Genomic DNA, 25,923 nt, shown 5'->3' with positions numbered 1-25,923 from the left:
TAATCACTGTTCTCTAATCTATTCATCAGGTTTGCAAATCCCCCACCAGTTTATATGAGGTTTTTTCACTCCCATGAAAGATGAAATGGAAAATGTACTTCATACCAAAAGCAGAGATTTTAACAGATGGGGGTTTGATTATCTGGATGAAATTCTTTATAATTGACTGCCTTCTCATAGAGTCAGTTGTTTGGAAATATACACGTAGCTGGAAGTGAAATGTTGGAAGAACTGAAAAAGGGACCTTGAAAAAACACCCAAGTTGGATTTTTTTTTTTTTGTGCTAAGGTTGGTTTGCCATTGATGAATTGCCCTTTAAGTCCTAAGAAGCATGGTCAGGTGAAACAAGGAACAGCTACATCGGAATACAACTGTCTTCATGTGACCTAATATATTTATTTTGCCTCAAATCCCAAATGAGCTATTCTGTTTGGGAAGGAACAAAACTGCTTGATATGGGTTTGTGGGTATGTGTGTATATATGTATATGTACAAGAGTTTATTTTCTGCAGTCAACATGACTATCTGGCCAAATTTACAGAAACAATTGCAGATGTGGTTTTGCATGAAAGGAACATTGAAAATTAATTTATGGAGCCTTACTGTTGGTTATATATGATTCCAGTGATATCTAACATCTTGGACTAAAGAAGGAGCATGCATGAGGTGTGACAAAGGAGAAATCAATCCTTTGAACTCCACCTTTTGATTTCAATGAAGTCATGCCTGTTTCTAAAAGACCTGAGTGGCACTGAATGCTTCTAAAGCAGAATTAATAGGGGGAAAAGGAAAATAATTTCCAAATGTTTTCTGACAGATTTTAATAAAAAACACATTTATTTGTTTTGACTGAAGATAGATTAAGGAACTCTAATTCTCCCAGATATTGCTGTAGGATGCTTGTCATACCTGCATTTCACGGGTGCCAGATTAAACAAGTCACATTTAGACAATGAGTGTTGCTTGCTGAGTTGCTTTTAGCTTCAAATAGGGGCAGTGAAGAGGTTATGTTTTCACTTCTGAGGTGGAGGAGGTAGAAAGAAAGAGCAATGGTAGTCTTGGTGATGCTGTACATGTCATGGCATTTAGCCAGCTAATGTGAAATATCCTTTATGCTTCTCACTGACCAGTCCTTTGCTGATATTTGGAAGGTCCATGCTTCGACACCAGGGCTTTGAGCCACCTGGGGTGGACACAAATGGGAAAATGGGACACTTGGATTGATGGGATGCAAGTCACAAAGCTGCATGCAGTCTTGGCTTAAGCCAAAATTTAATGAGAAATTTGGTGGTTTTGGTGGTAGTACTAAGAAAAATAAAGAAGGCAATGATGGCAATAACTTCTGTCACCACCTGATCCTGCTGTGAGGACAGGTCAGAGCACAGTCAAATGTTTAGTTGCAAGCATTTGGGAAACCTTTGTGTAGCTGGACTTGGAAGGGTCCTGAAAGTTCTATCAGCTCCTGCAGAACTGGGATTCTGCAGTAGTGCAGGATGGGCCTGTGCTGGTAGCTCACTTTATTCAGCAGCCTGAGAGGCTTGCTGGGCTCAGAAAGGAAGGGGACACACCTGAGGCACAGCGTGCAGAGGTCTCGAGATACAATGGGAAATTCAGCAGATTTCTCTTGTCACAAAGAAACTTAGGCCAAATCCCCTTGCTTCCCTTCAGGTGAATGAGTAATTAGGAAATTTGCTGTTGTATTAAGCGAGAAATAAGATGGAATGTGCTTGTATGATGCAGTCACCAGGCATGGCCAGCACAGAGCCTCATGATGATGCCTTGTGAAGGCTGACCTAGAACAGAGGCTGGACAGAGTTACAGAATAAAGCAGGGATTTATTAAAAGAATCTCCTCCATGGATCCACCTTGGGCAGCACAAGAGCCCAGCCAGGGCCACACCCAAGACGAACCAAAATGGTCCCAAAATGCACGAGTGCTCACGGGGGCTCTCACTTTGATCAGTTCTGATCCATTTGCACCTTGGAGTTCATTGTCCAATAATAGCTTTAGATTATTAAGTCTCATCCTTCTTGTTTTTCTCACTTCAGCCCACGTGGTTTATGTTCTTGGGCCTGAGATTTGGATCATTTGTCCTTGGTCCCCAGCTGGAGAAGGAGTTGTTTTGTCTCCCTGCTCTGTGCAGAGAGCTCACCATCCCCTGAAATGAAGCTCAGAATGACACACTAAAGCAGCACAGAATGTGAAAAATGTAAAAGCTAAAAACTGAGGCATCAGTGCAGTACAGGGCCGTGTCATATCAGGGAATATGCTTTTGTTTGAAGTTTCTTGGCTCAGCCAGGTTGAAGCTGGTTTAGAAGTTCAGGCTAAACATCACAGTCTGTGAGCTCCAGCAGGGATATGGAAAGGTGACTGGGAGGTCTTGAAAGACATTTTTTGTTAAAGACCTGAGTAGTAGGTTGCATTTTGCTTGCTGCCAGACTGGCTTCTCTGTTTTTAAGACCCTCTGGATGCTGAGTTGTCACTGAAACCAGCGCTGGGAATAGGATGAGGAGGGTGTTAAATCTGAGCTGGAGCAGGAGGTTACTTTGCTCTCCATTCTGGATTATACAATTATATGGTTGCATGTTTCTACTCAGCCAATTTATTGTATGCTTTCAAAAAGCATATTCCCACCAAGCACTAGTAAAATATTTTGTCACATATTTGCAATTACTGTGTGCTTTCCTCTGATTTTCTACCTGGATGAAAGCTTGAAGAAAGAAGACAAAATTTTCAGTCTGTCAAGGAATGAGACATAAAGGGGGGAGTGGGATTTGCATGTGTGTGCTTTGTTCTGGGAGGGATTAAGTGTGGCTGAAATTAGTACTTTTTAGCATGACAATGAAAAACTCAACAAATTTTAGCAATAAACCATAGTCAGCTGAAGATCAAATGCATTATGTGAGGTGCAGAGAGAGAAGAGCTAGTATTGCTTTTTAAGTGAGGGATTTTTTTGGGGAGAGATGACATTTTCAGGGCACATTCTTTGCTGTGATTCTGATTCAAGCCATGTGGCAATGCAGATAAATTCTTCCACAGGTCCCTCTTTTGAACCCGGTGGTGGAAAACCCCCACAAGCTGAAAAGATGCTGAGGGTCTTGTTTTGAAGTAGAAACAACAAAATGCTAAGTGGTGGACCTTTTCACACTAAGAGTAGCCCACGTTCCAGTAATTTGCACATAGGTGTGGATGCCAGGGGAATAAAACTGGTCAAATAATTTCAGACATCCACATTTATTCAATAAATGTATATATATTTATGCTTCTTTAAAATTTATTGGTGTCTTCTAGGTGAATTAGATAAAAAACATACCTGGAAATAATTTGGAAAAAAAAATTGAGATATCAAAATATTTTCCACTTTAATTTGCAGTCCTAAAATTTTATATTTAAATTAAAACTAGGGATTTTTTCTTTTTTGAGGTTGAATGAAACATTGCTTTTGAAACAGCTTTCTTGGGATAGATTCCTCTTTTCTGAAAATGGAACTTTTTTGGTTTGACACCAAGTTATTAAAAATAAGTGTTCCAGGAAAATAAATATGCATTCAAAGAGTAGAAAAATAAAATGTCTTTGCACACCTTGAAAGGTCATGCATAGAGATGCTTTCCCAAGTGGCTTTGAAGGCAGGCCCTGGAGGGGAGCTCAGTGGAGTGTTACATTTTGTCCCAGGATGTCTTTACTCATGAACAATTATAATCTTAAAAAAAGAAGCATTAAAATGTGTACATTCCAAAAAATGGCTCATAAAAGCCACTTCTAATAATTGGTACCTACGTCAATAAGTAAAGCAATTTTTTGAGTCTTCTGAGAATCTCAGATTTTAAACTATGTATAAAAAAAGTGCATTATACTATATATTGCATATTTTTGTGGAAATTGGAAGAATTTTTAGGTATTATTTCAAGTGATTCTCAGAGGCTGAAAGACAGCTTCTCATTTCTGGGGAGACAGTGAATAGTTGACTGAATAGTTGACTTCTTTAAGTGAACCTTCTGGCTGATGACTCCTTTTCTTGTACTAATATGGCTTTGCTAGCTAAAGGTCAGACTGTTGACCTGAGCTCCATTTCCCAAGTGGCTTCCTGATTTTTGAAAGAGATTTGGATTGTAAGCCTTCTGAATGTCATGCAGTGGCTGTGCCTCAGTCCTTTGAGACACTACACTGGGATAAACCCTTGACATCCTCCCAAGAAATCCATCCATCATCCATCCATCTGATCTTCATTGCACGACAGAAAAGTATCCTGAGGATGGGAAAAATTTGCTGTATCAGGGAACTCCTTATCACTGCTGGGCAAACTCCCCAGTGCTCCTGGGAAGGAAAAGAGGGGAGGAAGAACAGAAATAGTTCTGGGTTGTTGTTATTATCCTCCTCAGACTTCCTCAGTGAGGAAGGGCTCAAGCTTTCAGAGATGAGAGGTGGTGCTGAGGACCATGTACAACAGTGGAGGATGGGCTGGGATATTTGGAGAGGGTATGGGGGTCATGTTGGTGCAGAGAGCCTCGAGCAGCCCAGAAGGAAAGAGTGTGTCTTCAGAGGTGGAGAGAGGGATGTGCCTGGCTGGGTAGGAGGTGATGAAGGTGCACGTAAATCAGATAACAAAGCATGTCTGCTTTGGAGAGGCAAAGCAGGAAAAGGCTTTGGGATTCTTGTTTCTAGCATGTGAGCTGTCGTCCTTAAAACCAACTCTTTGTTTAAATCCCTGATGGTGACTGTGCTCCACAGACTAAATGCCTGGTACAGTCTTAGTTCTTGAGGACACTGTCATTGCACAGAAACCCACAGCGTGCTGCTTTGAACTTGTTTTGTAGTGTGCCGTTCCTCCTTTGATCCTTGTCTCCCAGCCAGGGGGAACCACATCAGCCCTGCAACTCACAGGTCCTCCAGTGAAGACACTGGGGCCAGATTTAGCTGCACATGTGGGCTGAGATGGAAATGCTTCATGGGAGAAATTGGACCATTTGCTGTTCTGGGTTCTTCAAGGGGTACCTGGTGCTAAGAGTAAACACAAGATTGGCAAATAAAACCCCTGTTACAACTTGCTTTTTAGATACATGGTCTCACTGAGTTTAAAAAAAGGTAAGCGTCAGCAATTGTAGTGTCTCTATCAGATTTGCAAAATTAATCTTTCCCTTGAATCTCCACAAAACAACCCCAGACAAATGAGAGGAACATCAACAACATCAAAAATTTAAATTCCCCAATCTGAGAACAAATCAGAAGGAACAACACCCCCAGGGAAAGTAAACTAATAAAATAACCTTCACAAAACCCCTGCCCTCAGCAGCGTTTTAATCCAAAAAAAGGGGTCAGAAAAAGCCACAAATTCCCTGAAGCCATGCAAGGCTTTGCTGGTGCCAGTGATTTTACGGGGAGGGCACTTGGCCGTTGCCCTGGCAGGCAGGACCATAAATAAAGCCGATCTCCATCTGGAAACAGAGCGCTTCAAATAATACCCAAATGCACCTTGGCTTCGTTCGCCTCCAGCCGCGAGCGGCTCCCGAGGCACTTTTGGAAGTTTTAGCGCGGCGGCTTTCCCCGCGGCGTGACGGGCTGGGAAACGTGGATTTTGGGGGGTGGAAATGCTCCGAGCGCAGCGCCGGGGCTGGGATTGCAGAGGAAGCTGAGGCCTCCAGCCCTGCACAGGAAGCAATCTTAGAGCAGGCCTTAAATGCCAGATTCCAGGCAGAGTTTAACTAACCACTGACAGCTCTGTAAACAAAGCAGGGACAAAAAGAGAACAGCTTTCCCTTTTCTGGTAGTCATTTTTTGGTTTGGGGGCTGCAGGGGAATTCTGTAATAGTCGGCTTGATGGGATATAAACCGAGGCTGGAAAGGCTTTGTATATGAAGAACTGTAAAGGGGAAAATACTTCATGGACTAAATCACAGAGAAGAAGGTAGGGCACGGGCAAAACGTGCGGATTCAACTACAAAAAAAAAAAAAAAAATTACTACTCTTCGTTCTTTGAGCAGGATTTGTACATAGTTTGACTTCCCCTGGGTGGTATTTAAAAGTAGTGGCTTATTTCTCGTTTCTCTTTTCATTATCTTTTTTTCTTCCCCCCCCCCCTCCTTTTTTCCTTTTCTTTCTCCTCTCATTTTCTCTTTACTTTCTTTTTTTCTGCATTTCTGAAGGTGGGGGTGGGAATAGCCAGACGGGGACTAACTTTTGCAGGACTTTTAATTATCTGTGCAGCTAAAGAAAATAAGAACTCTCTTGTGCAGTGCTTTTATTGCTTGTGGTGAAAAATTGGAAGCTTAAAGTTAAAAATCCTGCTGAATTGTTGCTTTTGTTAGTGGAAAAGACCTGTGACGTTACAAATAGCTAGTCTGTGGCTAGCAGATGTATACAGTCCTTACTTGAAGCATGTTGATTTAATTTTAACTAGGAAACTAAACGCAGGCACGGTCTATGTTTATGCTACAAGACATTTCATTAATCTTGTTTATCTCAACAATACTGAGGAAGTTGAGTTTTTTGATGGAAAAAGAAAATAGTTACAGCGAAGCTAAGACAGCAAAACAAAACTTAATGGACTCAGTTGGTTAGATGCATCCCTTGTGCTTTCACTCTCATCTAAGTGATCATCTCCTTTTTAGATTTGGATCTTCCCAGAGCTTGGAACACTTAAACACCCACCATGGATGACTTTGAACGCCGCAGAGAACTCAGGAGGCAAAAGCGTGAGGAAATGCGCCTGGAAGCAGAGAGGTGAGTTACTACATCTGGAAAATGGTGCTGCTGGCTGGCCTTTGATTAGCAGTGGCTATGAGAATTTCTGCCTGAAGTTCCAAAGAGTCCTTGTGCTAACGATGTGTGCCAAAAAAACAGCTTTAGCTAATGTTGTGGGGTTGTATTGTCTAATTTCCTTACGCTGGCTTCCAGTTCTTTTGCTACATGGATAAATGTAAACAGCAAAGGTGGTGGAATATGGCCACGTGAAATCATAGAAAGGAAATCTCATCCTCAGATGCTGTGTGAGTGCTGTGCAGAAGGGATTATGTTTGCCAGATATTTATGTATCAGATATTATAGATGTTAAAGTTATAAGATATAAATTGAAAGCTGGGGTACACTTGGTATATGCAGTATAGCATATGTGTGAATTGTCTGCCATTACTGTGTGCTGTTGGTGTTGTGTTTGTACTGCCTGTTGCTTTTTATTCACTTGCAGTCACTTTATGTGGGCAACAAGTACCCACTTGCTGTCAGTTGTCAAAGACTTACTATGGTGAAATGAGAGCAGAATTTGATGTGGGTATGATGATGTCAATTTATGAAAGAAATACCATAAAAATACAGTCAATGATATTTCATTAACTCAACCCATTTTACACCTGTACAGTTCTGTTTGCTTTAATGAAATTTCATGATTTACACTGGTGCAAGCAGGGAGAAAGGCTCAGTTTATTTTTGAAATATCTTCAGTGATAAATATATTTGATTTAGCTTATTAACACTGCACTGATTTAAAAAAATAAAAGCTAGGTTTAAGCACATTTTGTTCTAATTTTTGTACTTAATTCTGAAGAGGGACTTAATTTTTGTTTCTTCTTCTTTGAGCAAAGCTGTTAAAGGAAAGGCCTTAGGGTTTGTGGGGAATAGAGGCCTTGGGTGGTCTGTGGAGGATGTTAGGGCTTGTAACTCCCTGTGTGAATTTCTGTAGAAAAATGCTACTTGACTTCTCTTTGAAGACCTCCAGGCTCTTGTTGAGCAAGCAGAGGCTGTGGGGTGACCTGGGAATCAGCCACGTGGTGTGGCTGGTTTGGGCAGGCAGGGACAGCCCCAAGGGTTTGGGATATTGGGCTCTGCCCTTGCCATCACTGGAGCTGAAATCCAGGGTGTCACATGTATCCCATCCTGCTAATGGGAAGTGGTTTTTCCATGTCTGGGGTGCTTTGTTGGGGCTTAGCCTGGTGCTTTCATGGAGGAGGCTAGCTTGGTGGCATCCTGGCCAGAGGAGGACTTGAGCCTGTGTCCCTTTTTCTCCCTAATCACTGCAGATGTGCTCCATGCCCTTTCCCACACAGTTGAGGGCTTTCAACAATAAATTACTGTATGCTAAATCTTGCTGTACTCCCTTTGCTGCTGCCAGCTTCAAGCATTCAAGTACCATGAGTCAGACCCCTTAAAAGTCACAAGACTGCTTTAAAAATCTCAGGATCTTAAAAAGAATTTAGTCTGGCCTTTTTATTTTTGATTTGCCTTAACAATAACAGAGCCTGACTCTCACGTTCAGATGTGACTCCAGGAGCTGGGACCGCCCAAATCCTGCCCCAGCAAGGGCAAAGTGGGGCAGGAGCTGAGCATCTGCCCCCATTGCAGTGTTCACACAGAGGGAAGGGAAGCAGCACTGGGGCAGTTATTAACAAATGAATATGTGATGCTGCATTGGTTTTGGCGAATTCAGATTTTTAGGGATTTGGGGATCATCTTCGCCTTTAATAATATGACCACAACATGTTCACATGTCATAAGCTGCAGAAATCTGCTTGCCAGATTTTCCTCTGAACACTTTCAGGAGTTTTATGAAGTGAATTGTACAGTCCTAAAGCGCAGCATGAAGGTTGGAAATGTTCCTTTATAAGTTGTGAGCAGAGGCCATTTCCCAGCCTTCCCATCAGTGGGCTGTAGCCTTATTGTGGGAAATCCAGCACTGGTTGCAAGAATTTCTGCTGGGAGATGGAGAGATGGACCTGTGTAGGCTGTAACATGCTTGTCAGGTCTCCTATATACTGTTTAGGCTTCTTTGAGTAGAAGAGTAAAGCCAGAAATGCCAGCAGCCATACCCATCAGCAGTGCTGTAACTCAGCATTTTGCCATTTCCTGGGATAAATGCACATTGGGAGCCCATCTTTCTAGTTGGATGCCTGTGCCCAAGAAAGACTGAGGGGTGAAAATGTAGCAGCATGGACTCCTGCACCACATGCTCAAGAGAGAGTGGCTTGATGCTACCATGTCTTCATGGGAGCCCAAGGCTGTGTCAGGATTGGTGAAGATACATGGGCTGTCAGATTCCCAAGTGTCTGTGATGCTGGAGCCACTGATGTCCAGCTATTTAATCTTTGGAGAAGCTCAGTGTAAGTTCAGTCCTTGAGGTCTGGTGTTAGGCTTTGTGTTTTGGGGCTTTTTTACATTAGAAATCTGTTGGAAATTATACTTTGTTGTGCTGTGTAGCCCTGGCATTCTGGGTTCATATGCTTAGGATCCTGAGGACACATTTTGTCTTTTGAAGAGCAACATTGCATTTCACCCCTGGTACATGCTGTGGCTAGTAGTTCATGCAGAGGTAACTCAGAAAAAGATTGTCACCAACTCAAAAACCAAGAGGGGTTTTTTTGGTTTTAAATTCTTACAATTTCAAGGTATTCCAGATGTTCTCGATTCCCCACACAGGCTCACTGTGCCCACCCAGAAATGTTGTCCAGCCAGATTTTTTTTTTTTTTTAAACTGTTTATATTTGTCTGGATCTCTGGAGGCCTATCAACATGTTTGGAGTAGCACTGCAGATCTGTCTAGGGGGCATGTTTCCAACAGCAGACATATGGGACTTTGTCCAGCTTTCTCCCAGGCTGTCAGATTTATTGCATGTGCTCAGCCTGGCAGGAGCCCAGCAGCTCAGGTACCTCAGGAGGGGAGACTTTTCAGGCACAGCCTGGAAAACCCAGGACAAAATATGGCAGTGTTGTGCCTGTCTGGCAGCATTCTGCATCTGGTGGGGTACTGGTCAGGTGTGAGGTCAGGGGAAAAAAGGAAAAGCTTAGGTTTGGGGTGCTGGGATGTGCCACATCTTTAATTGCTCTGTGGCAAAGCCAAGACTTTCTCCTGCTCCTCAGGGGCAGGGCAGCAGCCCAGGGACTCCTGTGCATGGGTTTTATAAAGCCCTCAGGTACCAGACTGGAGCCAGTGGGAAACTTTGCACTGATTTCAGTGGCCTTTGGATTTAGCCCTAGCTGAGTTATTCTAGCCAGTTGATTTATTAGGCAGTGGCAGCCCTGAAGGAGCTGGGTGAAGGCTTTGCCTTCCCAGCCACAGGGTACATTCTGTGCTGGAGTGTCAGGGCAGTCACAGAAGTGAGCTGCACGTACCTGACAGCAACAATCCCAAGTGGAATTGGAGCACAGGGGACTGACTTCTTTCAGCAAGGGAAAAAACAAATACCACCAGCTGCTTTGTGCCTCTTCCTAGGCACTAAAAGATGTTCTCTTGAATAAAACCATCAGGTTTTGTCATTTTGATGCTGTAACTGATGCTGGAAGAATTTAGCTTGGAGCTGGGTAGAGTTTGTGTCTTCAGGGGTAGTGGTTTCTGAGTGTCTTGCTGGTCCACTTCAGTCTGCTGCAGCTGCACTGAAAAATTGAGGTGAAACACTTCTTGAAATGACAATGACAATGCACCTACTTCCTTGACTGCAGCATAATTGAGAGCAAAAATAAGCCCCTTGAACTCTATAAAGAATACTTCTCAGGTTAGTCTATTCAGTACTTAAGCCTCAAATTTACAAGTGGCTGATTTACCATTGTACCAGCAATGAATCTTTGCTTCTACTTTGTGATTGTTGTTTTGTTTGTATTTGGTGTTTGTTTTTTTTTAAATTATACTAGGGAGCTGATCCAATTTGCTCCATTGTCACATCATCACTACTGCAGACTTCAGGAAGGTATTAGGGTCATTGTCAGGCTGGCCTCCATTTAGCTGAAGCTAAACTTTGAATCTGAACCAGTTTTGCCCTGTGTCATGCCCTTCCCCTAAGGGATTGTAGATCATATCATGAGGAAGGAGAGATGTTGGCCATCCTGTTGTGAAAATATGGCAAAGAGAAGGGGTTAACTAGGGCAATTACTATTACTAGTTATTTATTATTATTAATTATTACTAGTAATTACTATGACTAAATTCACCCTAAAAAAGGTTATATGAGTAGGACATAGAGAAAAATATTGCTTCAAAGCTGTTTGGTTCTTGATAGCCTTAATTTCTAAAGGCAGTGGCTAAATGTTTCTTTTTTTTTTTTTTTTTTTTTTTTTTTTTAAGAAAAAGATCCTACAGGCCAGGGATGGCAGCAACCTGCAGGAGGCTAAAATTCTCCTGGGTTAGTAAATTGTTTAATGAAACTTCTGCTAAAACAAGACACGTGGTTAATCCCAACTAGGTACAACTGAAAAAGAAGTCAAGTGGATTTCAGTTTGGCTCCACGAAGGTGTGTAGAGAACCAGAAGGACATTTCATGTACTTCTTGCTGTTCCTGTTGTGCCTGTTGTAGTTCTGGTAGCACACAAAGGACTGATTGACCAAGTTAAGATGATCAAACCAGAAGGGTACATCTTTGCAGGACAATGAGAAGCAGCACGTTTCTTATCTTCTGGAGAGGTTAACACTGGACACATTTATGTCCACAGCATCTTAATGCTTCTGGAGAGCAAGGAAGTGTCATCTTTGTCAGCCACAGAAAGTAAAAAAATGTCCTTCTCACTGTCCAGGACAGTGAGGGTAAGCATGTGTCCATGTCAGACCAATACTGAATGACCACAAATAACTTCTGAAGCTGTTTTTTGTTCCTGAAGTGGAGTTGTCTCTGGTATGGGGTATATGTTAGTGAGAAATGTTAACAGAGTTCAGAGTTTAGGAATTACACAAAAATGGTTACTTTCAGTTTTCCCTTTCCTTGAATCACTAGGAGTTGCCCATTTCTTGTTCTCAAGCATCTGGTTATGTTTTTATGAAGAGTTTTCAGAGATTATGCTTCATTTCAGGTTTGTATTGAGGAAAGGAGAATATGACCTTAATACAAGCTTTCAATGAGGGCATGTTTGAACATAAGAGAAGCTGGCTGCATATGTGTTCCATGTAATTTCCAATGTTCATGTTTTATTTCAGAATTGAATTTCCCCCAAAGTTAAGCCTCTGTCCTCCTAAAGGCTGTGATCCTATCTATTCCAAGCCTCTTCTGCTACTAGAAAAAAAAAAATGACAGTGTTTTTTTCTCTCCATGAACTTCATACATCCTGAAGTTGCAAACATTTTGGGGATTTCTTTTTGTCTTTCTGCATAACAGTCACTTTTTGCTAGAGCCAAGACATGACATCTTCTGCCCAGGAGTTAAACATTGAGGCACTGAATAAATAAGATTAGAGATGCATGAGAGTTGAGAACAAATTGAAGCAGAGTGCTCCAGCTGTTAACCTGTCTTCACAGCTGCCTGGAATTCCAGGACTGACAGGACGTATTTGGATTGTTGAGGTGGCTTTGGCCCTTCACACTGAATCTCTCTTGTGCAATTTTTGGAGCTCATTCTTAACCCAGGCAGAAAAGCATGACCAAGTAGCTCATTAAAACCTTCTCTACTGCAGTCACTCTCAAGTGAGAGTGGATACTAAACAAATCTTGGCTATTGCAGCATTTCAAATGCCCTGGAGGAAATAACCAAATGTATGGAAAGCTCGGTAGAATTTAGTGGCTAATTTTTGTGTTTTTCAGATTGCATTTTCTTTAAAATGCAAGAGAAGTGCTTCATAAATGCAGCTTTGTTCTTCCAGAGCGCTAGACATACAGAGTATAAGCTTCACTCAGCTGAACCCACTGCAATTCTTAAGCAGACAACAAAATCAGCTCCTTAGTATCTCATATAATAATCCAGATTATGGATTATAATATGTTAAAATCACTCTGTAATCTGGGTACTAGGTGTACTGTGCCAGCCAAGCTTTTAGGAGGACAGCTCCAATATCACACCCAGACAGTTGGAAAAATGCCCCATCTTTCATCTCTTGGAAACACCATGGAATTTTGGAAATGATTGGTCATTTCCAAAAATGAGTCACCTCCAATCCTCTAACCAGGTAACCCACCTACTGCCAGGGGAAAACCTGCCCTTTGTTTTCTATTGTGAATTTATTAGTTTTAACTGGACTGATGTCCCTCATGAGCTGGATCTTATTTTCCAGATCCAACTGGATCTGGATATTTAAATATCTAATAAACACAGGCATGGAAAAACAGATTTTTGTGCTTATTATTGACAATTCTGATAAGCATGCCTGCTTGAAAGAGCACCATGCAAGGAGCAATATAACATGGAATTTTATCTTGATTTTCAGGATTTGAGCAAAACATAGGTACTTCATAAAGAAAATAGTGAGTCTAAAGAAATGTAGCTAATATAGGGCAAAGAAGTGTCAATGGCTTTCCTGCCATGTTTAGGTTGAAAAATTACATCTATTTAGTATCTTAGATGCAAATTGGCAGTATGTAGTTTATTAAGCCAGGGCAGACTGCAGCACTTTTGCATCTCTGCCATTATCCCCTCAAACAGTGCAAGTCATATTTGCCACCAGAATTTTCTCATACAAAACACTTCAGATATTGAAATGCAAAAAAGCTGTGTAAAGTGAAAATTGGCCTAAGGCTGTGAAGACACAGAACCTTCAAACTTCCTGTGCCATCCACAGCAGGGCACGTAGCCTTACCGTCTGTTAACTCCACGTGGCAGAGACCAAAGGCATTGTTCTAAACTGACCCAGAGTAAAAAAAAGTTCTGTTCTTGGTCCCTGGTCTACTTCTGTCAGACTGTTAGGCAGGGAAATCCCAATATTTCTGTATTTCTTCCTAGACAATAAGTATGTTGCTGAGCTCTCAATTGCTTAATCATTTGCCATGTGCCTGATACCCACAACTACTGCAAGTGGCAGAGTTAATTTAATTCATTGTATAAAGCATTCTCACGCCATAGGATTACGTTTACCTCATCACACAAATGCATGTGCTTACAAATAAGTGAGCTGAAAAATCTACATTAACCCTTCTTTTGACTCAGTAAGTACTCATATTTAATAGTGATGCTTGGCAACAAATTTCATTTAGTTTAAAGAAAAGCAAAGGGAATACTGTATTATTCCCATACAAAAGAAGCTGATGGTTGAACATCCCTGTGTCTTAGGAAAAGTTTTAAAGAATACTCTGCAGGCAAATATGTTTGATATATTTACCTCCAGTAACATACTCTCTAGGCTGCATATGTGTGTTGCAAGAGTCTGGACAGAAGAAGAACTAATGTCAACCTTTAAAACTGCAAATTTGCAGACTTGGAATGGTATCTCTTAGTCATTACATTTAAATGCCTTCTTCTAAGAGAACAAGAATATTATTGAACTTATTGCTTAATTATGTTACTAATCTTCAGGGCATTCTGGGTTCAGAATGGTAGAAATTATCAGACATGAGAGAAATTGCAGTTATTGGCCAGCTGTAAGAGTCTCTAAGGAATGACATGAAAATAAATTTAGCCAGACTATTTCTAGGAGCATCTGCTTCTCAGTGTGAGTTTACATTTTATTAATGTCTTTATGATCTAATATCTGAAATTAAACTAGACAATCAGAAGATGAGATTTCCCCTTAAAAAGCTGAGGCCAATTGGTTTGCAGGGATAATAGATAAAATAAAGTCAAATGCTAACAAGTTTTACACACGAATAAGCAGAGTTATGTAAACACTATCAGATTGCTGGCAGCCCGGGCAAAGCCATCCCTTCACAGCTCAGTTCAAAGAACCACAGAGGAAAAATGTGATTTGCAAATGAAACCCCAAACTGATTTCAACTTGAAGAAGCATCTCATTTGGTCAATTAGCTTCTGCATTTTTTGGCTTTGTGCCTTTAAACAAGTTTTTAATTACTGAAGATAAATGTTTATCAGCGGCTTAATTTCTCTCATCATAACCTACTTATTAGCTCGTGCTAAATGAGGAAAAACCCTCTTGCCAGCAGATTGTGCTTGCATGATCAAGGTCTTTCATAGCATGAAGGAACTCATCGGGTGGCAGTGCTTCTTGGACAAATTAATTCATCAGTACACAGCTCAGGATATATTCCTGGCCAGAAATAAGGTCAGTGGGCACCTAGACCTTCGGAAGGAAGCCTGGTGGCAGCACAGTCCCCAGGAACGCTGGCACGGAGCCTGACCCGAGGGTCATGTCAACACCGTGATACAGCTACAGACTAGAAGGAGAAGTAGTTGTGTTGGTGCTGCAGCTGAGCCATTCTCTTCCTGGGGAGTAGCAAGGGTGATGGGAAGTGGAAAAGTAAGCAGGATGCATTTCTTTTTGTTTATTGGAAAGTATAAACCAGTGGGTAGTGTATGTGATAGTTGAAGGTTAACTTCATGTAGGTTGACATTAAGGAAATATAAATAGATGCTGTTTTGCTCCTTTTTATGTTGAAACTTGTTGGTTGGTCCAAGTAAACTTGCTTATTAATAGTCTTTGCTAGAGAGTCCTGAATAAAAGGCCAGCAAGTTTGTCATGCTGACATAGAAAATCAAGGGAAGGCTGCAACTCAACAGCAAGTTTTGACTATCTTTTGATTTGGGATTTTGTCTTCTGGGTTTTTTTTCCTCTAACATTTTTCTAAAAACATGCCTCAGTTTCCTTTAAGGTAGGTTGTGACCCACTTTCAATGCAGGCATAATTTAGGCAGGCAGCAAGGACTGCTCTAGCAAAGGTTATCTTCTAGGTAGACTGGGTTCTTGTTCTGAGACCAGAAGAGGTGCTCTAAATTGGTACCTAAAAGCAGAGCTTCTTCAAGGGTTTGGTTAAGTTACTTCTCCATACTCCTACTTCCCTCTTCCATCAGCTTGAGACCACATTTTGGTGTAGGCAACATTTTGGTATATGGATTGATAATTGAATTGAGCAAGTACTCCCTTCTTAGTGAGACCTCTTTGACCTGATGCATACGTATCATAGCAAATTTTAAAGCCAATTAAGTGCACAGAGTGGAAGGAAACCAAATCACCATGACTCGATTTACTGCTTGTCAGCTGAGCTTCTCTCAAGGCAGGTCATACTGTGAAACAGCACAGTGGGAGGGTGAGCACACTCACATTTGCACTGGGACGTTTGCACAGATTTAATGCACTTGGTTTCAAACCAGCTTTGAGGTAGTTTTCTGCTATTTCTGTGCACAAGCAAGGACTCTGTAGCTGTGATACACTTCTAAAGTCACTGAGAACATAGGCAGTTGTGTGTTCACAAGACATATCTTCCTACCACAAGACAGGTTCCTATGTGTAATAGCTTAATTTGGAGAAATATGTGTTTTGAGGTTGGGAGGTTCTTTTGAGCAGAGTTCCAATGAGCAGACAGTGTTAACAGGAGCAAGCTGGTTTCATTTATAACACTGTCAGCCCTCTAGTGATAGGGAGAAGATCAGATACTCAGTGTATCAATCGTGGGAATTTCTGAAAGGCAGTGTTATAATTACAATGGTGAGAAAGATAGAGGGCTGAAGTTGGCTCCAGAGCAGAATGCTTACTTAACATAAAGAATAAAACTATTTCCATCTGTTTTTATTTTATTTTATTTTATTTTATTTTATTTTATTTTATTTATTTTATTTTATTTTATTTTATTTTATTTTATTTTATTTTATTTTATTTTATTTTATTTTATTTTATTTTATTTTATTTTATTTTATTTTATTTTATTTTATTTTATTTTAAGCAGAGAAAAGAAATATGGTGGTATGAATGGCTTTAAATAAAATGGACTTTTTGGGAGCAGGGAAAAACAACAAGCAGGAAACCTCACAAATTTGTTTTTGATCTTAACCTGAATTCCAAAATTGTTACTCAAAACTTAGCCATTGAATTTTCACAGAAAAGCTTGCAGCTGGGATGTGAGACACCACAAAAGGCTGCCTCCATGCCTCCCATTTTCAGTGTTATCATCTCCTCAGAGGACCAGAACACAGAAGAGACTGGAGAGGAAAGCCCTTTCCATAATCCATATTCAGAAGGGGTTTTTTGTCCTTGTGTCTCCTCATGAGATGATTATACCACTGTATTGGAATATCACATCATGCCATGCCTCAAGATGAGGTCCTCAACCTGCAGTCTGTTTTGTCCCTTTTTCCCACATAGAAAATGTTTAGTTAGAAATAAAAAAAAAAAAAAAAAAAAAAAAAGAAAATGGTGTGTATTTCCACAGGAAAAGATGACGTAGTTTCTTCAGAATAGGTTTCTTTTACTAGCCTGTGATCACCAAGCTGAACAGTCCTCACAGCTTTCTCAGGTTCATTTTCAGCCTACATGAAATGACAAGCTTGCTCTGGGCACTGTTGCTCGGATCATTCCCGAGATTCTCCAGCAGCTACTACTTCAGTGTCTTAATAAGGCAGCACCAGAGCTGGGAAAGACAAGGAGATGGATTTTCTAAACACTGGCTACACATGGATTCCTTTTATGGTCCAGCTTGCACAGTGGGGTATTCCTCTGAAGATCAGAGACACGGATAACAAAATGCTTCCCACTGCAGCTTATTTTTTGAGTGCAGGCATCATGTGTCTGGTGCCACATATCCAGGCTGGTCTGAGAAGGAGAAGAAAATAGTTGGGTAGGGAAGTGTAGAAAGAAGGTGAGAAAGCAGGGCCTGAAGTTCTGTGTATTTTGCATTGATGCTATTGCAGCACTCACTGGGGCTGCAGGATGGATGGATTGATGACTATCATGATGGATGGATTTTGCTGTTATTTCACAAAAAATGTCCCTCAGAATGTCTTGTGTAGGATTTCAGGGATCAGGTCGTCCCACAGCAATAACAAGGGCAAATTTTCATGTCATGGCCATGAATTTGCCTCTTCCTTCTCCCAGCAAAATGAGACAGAGTGCTAATGACCTTTTCAAGCCAGTGAGTTATGATAGCTGGAGGGTTTGTCTGTGCTGGAATACCACAAGATGAATTTGTTTAAGGAAAATATTTAATTCCACCCCCTCTTCCCCTTCTCTCTTGTACAAGCTAGAGAGTATTTTCTATCATTAGCATGTAATCATCTTAGAGTGGAGGATTGAGTAAGTTCCTTCAGGGCTATAATCTCATTTCTCACCCAAATTTTTGATAGAATGGATGAGTCATTTCAATATTCTAATGAGAAGGAATTGTTGATTAAATTAAAATGAGAAAACCTCCTACTAAGAAATGAAAATATTTTTCAGGCCTGAATGTAAGTGGAGGCTATACATAAATTGAATAAATTGAACGAAGAAAATATATCTTCAAGGCAAACCTGAAATGTTCAGGCAAATCCAATGGACTTGTAATCTAATTTTTCATTTACTGATTATTATCAGATGGACTAATACAGTACCTAATAAACTATGAAGATAATGAAAGACTTCAGCTGTGTCACCAGCTCTGACACTGTATGAGTAAAGAGAAGTGCTTGAAGGTGTTGTTTTGGTGACTCATATCTTGAAAGCCTAACTTTCTTCATCTGTTTCCCTGTTGCTTTGCTGGCTCCATCCTGATTTCACCTATCGTGCTCACATCATACTTACAATGAGATCCTGATGTACTGCCTTTGATATCACCATAGGTCTTGCATGCTTGTGCTTATGCTGACTTTGGAGGAAATGTGACTTCTCAGTCTGTTGGCTCTGTGGTTTTGCTAGATAGAATATCTTGCTTTGAGGAGATAAAAGCATAAATGCACAGAAGTGGAGCAAAGACCACAAAACATGCAGCTTAGCTGATGAAAGATTTTTAAACTCCTGTGCTTGCTTGAAGATAACAGAAGAATTCTGAAATTCAAGCAAATATAAATGAAAATGTTTTAAAGCAGGGTAGATCCAGGAGGAAAGGGTTGGTTGCCAGTTAAGCTCAGGGGACCCATTTAATATGCTATGTCATACATTCAAAGCTATTCCATGTTAAATTGCATTCTCTTTCAAGGCTTGCCCTCATTTCAGTCTGAATCCTCTTTTTGGTAGTTGTGCATGTTTAATAGTTACTCTGGATTTGAGGGATTGGTAAAACTGAGAGCAGGGTTCATCTGTCCCATCCTCATTCTACTGCTGGAAGAAATTCTGGTAAGACATCTTGGTGACTAGCAATGACTTTTCCATCACCAGCCCATCTTCATTTATTTATTGGTTGTTCTTCCCTCAACTTGGGCTGTACCCTGTCATCAGTTTCTAAGCCAAATTCTTTATGGAAGTCAACAGGGAGTCCTGCGCAAAGGGAAATGACATAATGTTGCCCTTTAGTCCTACCTACAGAGAAGCAGGCTTGGGAAACATACACATTTTCCTAATTACCAAGCACTGAATTTACAGCATGTGTTCATTTTCTATTGACATCCGGCAGCAACCCAGCACGTTGTAAATTCGACCGTTTGTATTCCAGACAATTGTTTTTAATAAAAATATTCTGGATGTTGTCTTTATTTGCCTTGCATATGGTAAATGTTGAGGTCTTCAGTCCTCTGAGGTAAAGAATGTGCCATTTTAATGGGCAACATGGAGTGTTCTCAGCTAAAAATGCTTCCTTGTCCCATTGGAGTGAATGGTTTTGTAGGCTGCCACCTTTTACACCACCAGTTATTGCTCTTTGCTGGAGATTTGTGTCTATATAGTTTGTAAAACACTTTTGATATGAAAGATGCTTCTGTAAATGTGTGTTCATGTGAACAGTCACCTTCCACAAGGAAAGAGTTCCTGTGTTCATGGCCTACTTCTACAGTGCCTTCAAGTTGTTCTTCTGCAGCACAGGATAAAACAGAGTTGCAGAATGGGTTTAAAATTGAGACTTTCCTAATAGGACAACCTCTTTGCTAGTTAGAATTCAGACTCTTTAAAGCTCAAATGCTTCATTAGATAAAGGAAGGATGTAAGCATAAACATAAAGAAATCTGGCCAGAGCAGACTGCTTGAAAGGTAGCTGAAAGTGATTTCTTCTGTTGGGAATAGTAATGCCATTTTTTACTGCTTTTGCTCCTCATTTGAGCACTGTAGTGCTTCTCATGATGAAAGCTGCTTTGTACACTTCTATAACCAGAGCTTCTGGCCATTTGGTCAATTATTTACTAAATGTGTATATATCCCTGCATCATCCTTTTAGCAGGGCAGTGCTGTTCTTTAGCTTTCCAAATGGGGAGTGAGGAGGGGCTTGGCCACAAATCTGTCAGAGGGGATGTAGTAGTGCCTTTTGCTTGCCTCTACTCACCAGATCTTCTCCAGGCTGCAGAATTTGGAGAATGATGTGCAAATCATCCAGGCCCACAGCTTTTAGCACTTGTACTTTGGTACAGGCCACTTTTAGAAGGAGAAGCCATGAAAAGCAGCCTTGGTCGTGGACTTCAGGAATCATTCTCCATAAGTTTTAAGATCTTTGGAGGTTGGCCCACCTCTGTTACATTTCATAAGGACTCTGTGTATGTTTCATTGCAGGGAAAATTGCATGTGGAGCCATTGCTTATCTCTGCCACTGGCTGTTGGCTCCTGGATGTTGATAGGGAGATCTTGCAGTGTGTCTGCTGCTGATGTCTCCTGGCAAGGGAGGCTGGTAACATGGAAAGCCTGATAGTGCTGGACTTGCTGGCTGTTGGGTGGCTGGCACTGAGGTGGCATGAGGTGATTTGCATGGCCTGCAGGGCTTTTATGGAGCAGGTGTGTTCTTAATAAACCTTTTCAGAAGCTGGAGAGGAGTAACACCTCCTTGTAACCCCTTTCCACTGGATCCTGTGGGATTTCACCTCTACAGGTTTTGTTTGAGGAGACTGAAGGGCTTTTCAAATGCCTGTGCAAGCTTTAGTCACATCTTGAATGGTCAGTGGATAGGGCACTTTAATGTTGCTGAGCATGTGTGTGAGAGGAGGACGTGGGAGACATCCGGAGATTTATTCTGTCCAAAACTAACAAACATGATGCTGCATTTTTTGGGAAAGCAATCAGAAACTAGGGCAGGAACCCTTTGGCTGAAGGTACTCTTCTGCCATTTGTGAACCGGATTCATCATCTGGGACAGAAGCTATTGCCATACCAGTTTCTTTTTCTTTTTGCTTTTCATTTTCTTTTTCCTCTCCTCCCCATCTCTCCCCTCCTTTTTTTTTTTCTTCTTTTTTTCTTTCTTTTCTCTCTTAAACCAGAACCATGACCCTGTTTCCTGTAAATGTGCCTTTGTCACCACGGGTTTAGGCTGTCATAACACATTTTACCTCAAGCTCCATCTTTAATCACTGAGTAGCAGACCTGGGAATAGAAGCCACGGCTCAGCCACAGGACCACATTGCCTCTCCAAGGCAGAGAGCAGCTGGGAGCTTTCTTACAGAACAGCCTGCTCTGCAGTTTGCTGGCAAGCTGTACTTGGGGGTTTCATAAACTGGGGCAAATGCCACTTCACCTTGTAACAAAGAGCAGTCTGAGTCTCAAAGGGCACAGAAATGCCTGCAGCCTTGTTTAGGCAGAAGAGGGGAATGTGGCAGCTGAGCCTGTGCATTTAGTGAATGTTGGGAACAGATAATAAATTAAGACTTTTAGGGGTGAAAAAAGGGTTGCTTTTGTGACCCAACTCTATTTGTTAGACTTCCTCCTCCCTAGCCTCATTCCCCATTATTTATCAATTAAATATGCTGAGAGTAGTAAGCGTATGACCACGGAACTGGGGAGGGAGGCTGTGGGGTATTAGTTGTTATCCTGTTCCAAAAGCTATAATATGGATACCAGAAAGAATGAGAGTCAGATGCAGATGATGCTGTTGAGTTGCCATTGGTAGAACAGAATGTACTGCACTATCCAGCTATGGTTGTTGCTGTGTCTAAAACCATACAGCATGTGTGAAATGTGGATGTCAGTCTGGAGCACTTGTGGGGTTTATAGGCTCCTCATTACGTTGCTACACTGTGTGTGATAAATTACACTGCCATTTAAATTCCATGTCTCAAACTAGCTTATTTTGCTGCAAAGACTTTGCTTCCACTGAGAGCTGCATGCAAGTGAGGAGAGTCTTATCACTCAGGCAATCCAAGGTGCCTGTTTGCTGTTCCTACTGTCAGCAAAATTCTGATTGACTTCATTACAAAAACTGGATGAAATGCTTGTAGGCTTGTTTTTCATGAAAACCTGGATGGCTGATGTGGAGCTAGGAAAGAGTGCTGAAAACTGGGAATGCCCTTTGGCATGTATGAAATTGAAAGGGTGGGGGACAAATTCTACATTGCCTGCAGGGTGACAATGAGCAGCTCTGGTTTTCTCCAGATGAAGAACATTCTCTGATGATTGCTCCATTAAGAAATAAGGATAGAGGCCTGCCTTCACTGAGCTATGACCCTGGTGTCCCTAAATTGTGCTTAGTAACTCCTCTTTTGCTGTACTTCAAATCAGTGTTTTTCAGTATTATTTGGAGTCACAAATTGGAAACCAACATCAAAAACCTAAACTAAATGTGAACTTGAGGCTTGTTTAAACTGTTACTCTTTTCCTGAACAGCAACTCAGTCCAAATAATGACTTTTAAAAGTATTTTTAAAATTCAAATATTAAAAACATTAACTTGAATTGAAGGAGCAAAGCTGAAACCAAAGCTGAGCTGGAAAGTATACATTAATTGAACTTTAGGAGCAATTGTACTGCAAAGTTGCTTACACGTGTGCAAGGGAAGGAGTGAAGGGAAAGACCTCTGCTCTGAAATTCTTGCTGTCTTAATTAACACAGGGTGTGCTCAGCTGATTGACAGTGAAATGGCAGAACATACAGTCAGGCAATTACAGATAACACAAACAGTGCTCACGACTCCTCAGATTGATTGTAGAGTCATTGCCAAATGTGACCCAGACACAGGGACTGTGCTGAAAGACAAGTTTTATAGGAAGACCTAGAAAGGAACAAAGCAAAATGTCTCACTTACTTCTACATTCCAAGATGTTACTACTTACCTGAGACAAAAAGGAAGGACACAGCTCCTTGGGGGAGTTAAGGTGGGGTATTTGTGACCCTGTTAGACCCATCTGATGGGACACATGCCCTTTATCATGTACAGGTGTGGAGATCCCTTACCCCATTTAGATCACAGGTGTACTTTGTCATAAAAAACCATACCAGCAGTGGCTGCAACCCACTACCATGAGCTATCTAAATTAAACTTCCCATGGATTTTAGAAGTATATTTACAAGCAATTTTATGTTTCCTTGTTCAAGGCTGAAGGCAACCAAAACAATAAGTTGGCAAGTACTGGGAGTGATCAGACCAACACTAGTTAAAAGATTTAAAAGAGGAAGAACACATTAGGAAGAGTAAATTTTTAAAGCATCTCCCATGAACTGAGTTGATGACTGCCACAGGTGGTTGCCCAGTGGTGCAGGATCATATCCACGGTTTGGGTGTCCTCCTGAATTGTTCCAGGCAACCCTGGCTCCAGACTCTTGCTGTGAGAGAGCTCCTGGGCAGTCAAGGCTGGGCTGAGAAATTCACACACTTTTTGTTTCAGCTCAGCACCTTGCCTTGCAGTGCTCAGGTGATGGCCTTTATGGCAGTGAGTATTTGGCCTGTGATAAATGTACCAAGGGTTTTTTTTCTTCACTCCCTTGAGTACTTAAAGCTCCATTGTCAGCATTCAGGAAAGCTGTGTTTAGACTGAGTTGGAAACGGGTACCAATATGGCTAGCTGACGCAAGAGTGGTTTATTTTCCATTTTAATAATTCTTTAAACAGGTCTTGCATTTGTATGTAGCTCCTTTGTTGGAATAAAAATCTTTGTTGGAGGCTACCAGACAACTATAAATAGCTGTCGTGAGTATTTATGCTGAGGATAATCTCAGGAGAAGATATTTTTAACTTTGCACATTGTTTAGAGTAGGAAATTCTTTTAATGCCCACATTTTCCATTCCCAGTGCCATTAGGTTTTCCCCACCCCCTCTTATGATGTGTGCCTTGCTTGCTCTTTCTCCCTCTTATTTCCTTTAAGGTTCAAGGTTACAGCAAATCTGCTCCAGAGGCAGACTTGAGTTTATTATTTTTTAAAGGAAAATGCTAACTTTGGCCTTTTGTGACTGTGTGGGAATTCAGTTCATTTCATGGAGCTATCAGAATGTAAACGGGATATCTCACCAGGCTGTCCCCGTAAATTGGGTAATGAATGAGCACTTTATTTCTCTCGTGCAAGGAACTCATGTGCTTGTTAGAATAACAGTGGCCAATCTATTTTATACTCCCACAGAAAGTATTCCACTTTATTTTGGCAAGTTTGTGAGAGCTTCTACTTGTACCAATCCTTAATGCTGGACCAGGAAAAAAAAAAAAAGGCATTATGCTGAACTAGACTTGCAACTTAAAAATATGGTCCATAACAAAGCTTGTTCTTACACAAGCCAATACATAATTGCAATCTACAAAATCATCAAATATGTGTTAAATTGAAAGTGAGGTGCAGACTGTGGGCAGATTTAAAGCAGATATAATTGGACACAATTTGTTGTGCAGCCTTTGAGAGAACTTCGCTGTTTAATTGTGATGCAATCTACTCAGACCTTTTTTATTTTTCACAATTCTATTTAGTCTCAAAAGACTTGCAAAGCCTATCAATTAATGGGAATTAGGTACCTTCTAGACAGGGGAAACCTAGATTGTCAGTATGAGGGATTATTTGACAGCAAAAAATATGCGAGGTCTGTCCTGTACATAGAGTCAAATTTTAAAAGGTATTTCAATACCTTGAAATCTCTTTCAATACTTTGAAATCTCTTTTGACCTCATGGGGCTGCACAAAAGACAATCTGTGTGCTCTTGAAAACCTCACCCAAGCTCCCTGCTACTGCCAGCAGCTCTGGAGCATCTTTTAGCCTGTATGAGGGGATGTATTTTTAGAAGATGAAAGATTTTTTAAGCCCCTCTTTCTCTGTACAGTTGATAAGGATTTGTGGCCTGTAACCTACCTGCCTGTGTTTGTAATACTGCGCTGTTGACTTCATGGGAACTGTATTTGTGTTTTTGACAGCTCGTGTTACTGTTAATTTAGCTATTTAATTTGTGTGTGCCACATAAATACAGTAGATGTGCACACATACCCTGCAGTTTTGAAATGCTGCTGTGCTGGAGGCAAGGGCTGGTGGCCACACAGCTCATTTGCTGCACTACTGGTTAAAGGAAATGAATTGTGAGGACAGGGAAAAAAAAAACAAACAACAAAACCAACCTCCACTGCAGGCTGCACCTCTATTTGGCTTGCTGAGTGAGCAATGCCATGATCACAAAGATCAGGGCTTAATTTCCCATCAGTAATGTTGTTTGCCTGAAGATCAGAGGTTATTAAACATGACTACTAAACAGAAAATCTGACCTTCCAGGCTATGTAAATGTTAGAGAAAGGAGCTTGGTGGGTGGAGAGAGGCTGAGTTCTCAGATACATCTCGCTGGGGAAAGTGCCTGTGCTCAGCAGACCAGCAAAAGGGCTGGGACCTTCTGCCCAAAGGCAGCTGATGACCTCCCCCAGGCAGTTTTTTGTAGTCTTGGAAGGTCTCTGTTGAAAACCTCAAGAACTCACCTGGATAAGTGTGAGCTTTGAAGCCCACTGTGATCCTCTTGCTTGGGCTTAGCTGGGAGGAGGTGGCTAATAAAGAGGGATGGCAATGATGGAAGTAGCCAGAAAATAAAAACTTTAATAATGGAAAATAACAAACATGGTGTAGCTACAGAGATTAAATTCTTAAAGACCCTGGGGGTGGGGCAAACACAGCCAGATATAGGGACACAGATCCAGTCAGAGAGGTGAACTTAGAACATGACCTCATAAGAAAAAGGTCTTGAGCAACGGTGAAGGAAAACTGGAGACTTGACCAAATGTAGGAAGGTTCCATTAGCACTCTGGCTCCCAAGAACCCACAGTTCCCACTGTGGCCTGGTCAGGTGTCCCCTGCCCTCAGTGCCCTGCCTGCCAGGGTTTATGGCCAAATCCCCCTGTGAAAGCATCTGAGGTCAAAATCTCAGTAGGGCAAGAAGATCCCACAGATAAGAGCCCTGGGAAGTGCAATACGAAATAAGCAGTTGGCTCAGCTACTCTGGGGGCAATCTGCAGGCAAAACCCAGGAGAAAAAGCAACAGCCAGATGGAAGCAGGACTTGGTGTTGTGCCTTACTGCACAGAGTCAGTATTGGC

The 25,923-nt window shown here is 41.3% G+C and overlaps 1 protein-coding gene across 16 annotated transcripts in view; it reads left to right on the top strand.

Moving 5' to 3' along the window:
• The window catches only part of CALD1 (caldesmon 1), a 176,451-nt gene that overhangs the window by 82,528 nt on the left and 68,000 nt on the right, over positions 1-25,923 (top strand). For 13 of the 16 annotated variants that reach the window (XR_005979056.2, XR_005979057.2, XM_030263589.4 and 10 more), the window contains one exon: positions 6,606-6,717. Coding sequence is in view for 14 of the 16 variants with exons in the window: in XM_030263589.4 (XP_030119449.4) it covers positions 6,647-6,717 (71 nt within the window). In the remaining 2 variants the exon portion in view is untranslated. Of the gene's footprint in view, positions 1-5,445; positions 5,903-6,605; positions 6,718-25,923 lie in introns of those variants that run through there. The other 3 variants (XM_030263591.4, XM_041713702.2, XM_030263580.4) reach the window with 1 other exon arrangement.

The sequence above is a fragment of the Taeniopygia guttata genome, chromosome 1A (genome assembly GCF_048771995.1).
Source record: "Taeniopygia guttata chromosome 1A, bTaeGut7.mat, whole genome shotgun sequence".
Lineage (NCBI taxonomy): Eukaryota > Metazoa > Chordata > Aves > Passeriformes > Estrildidae > Taeniopygia > Taeniopygia guttata.
Note: the sequence above shows the minus strand (reverse complement) of the source record. Positions and strands in the feature narration are given on the sequence as shown.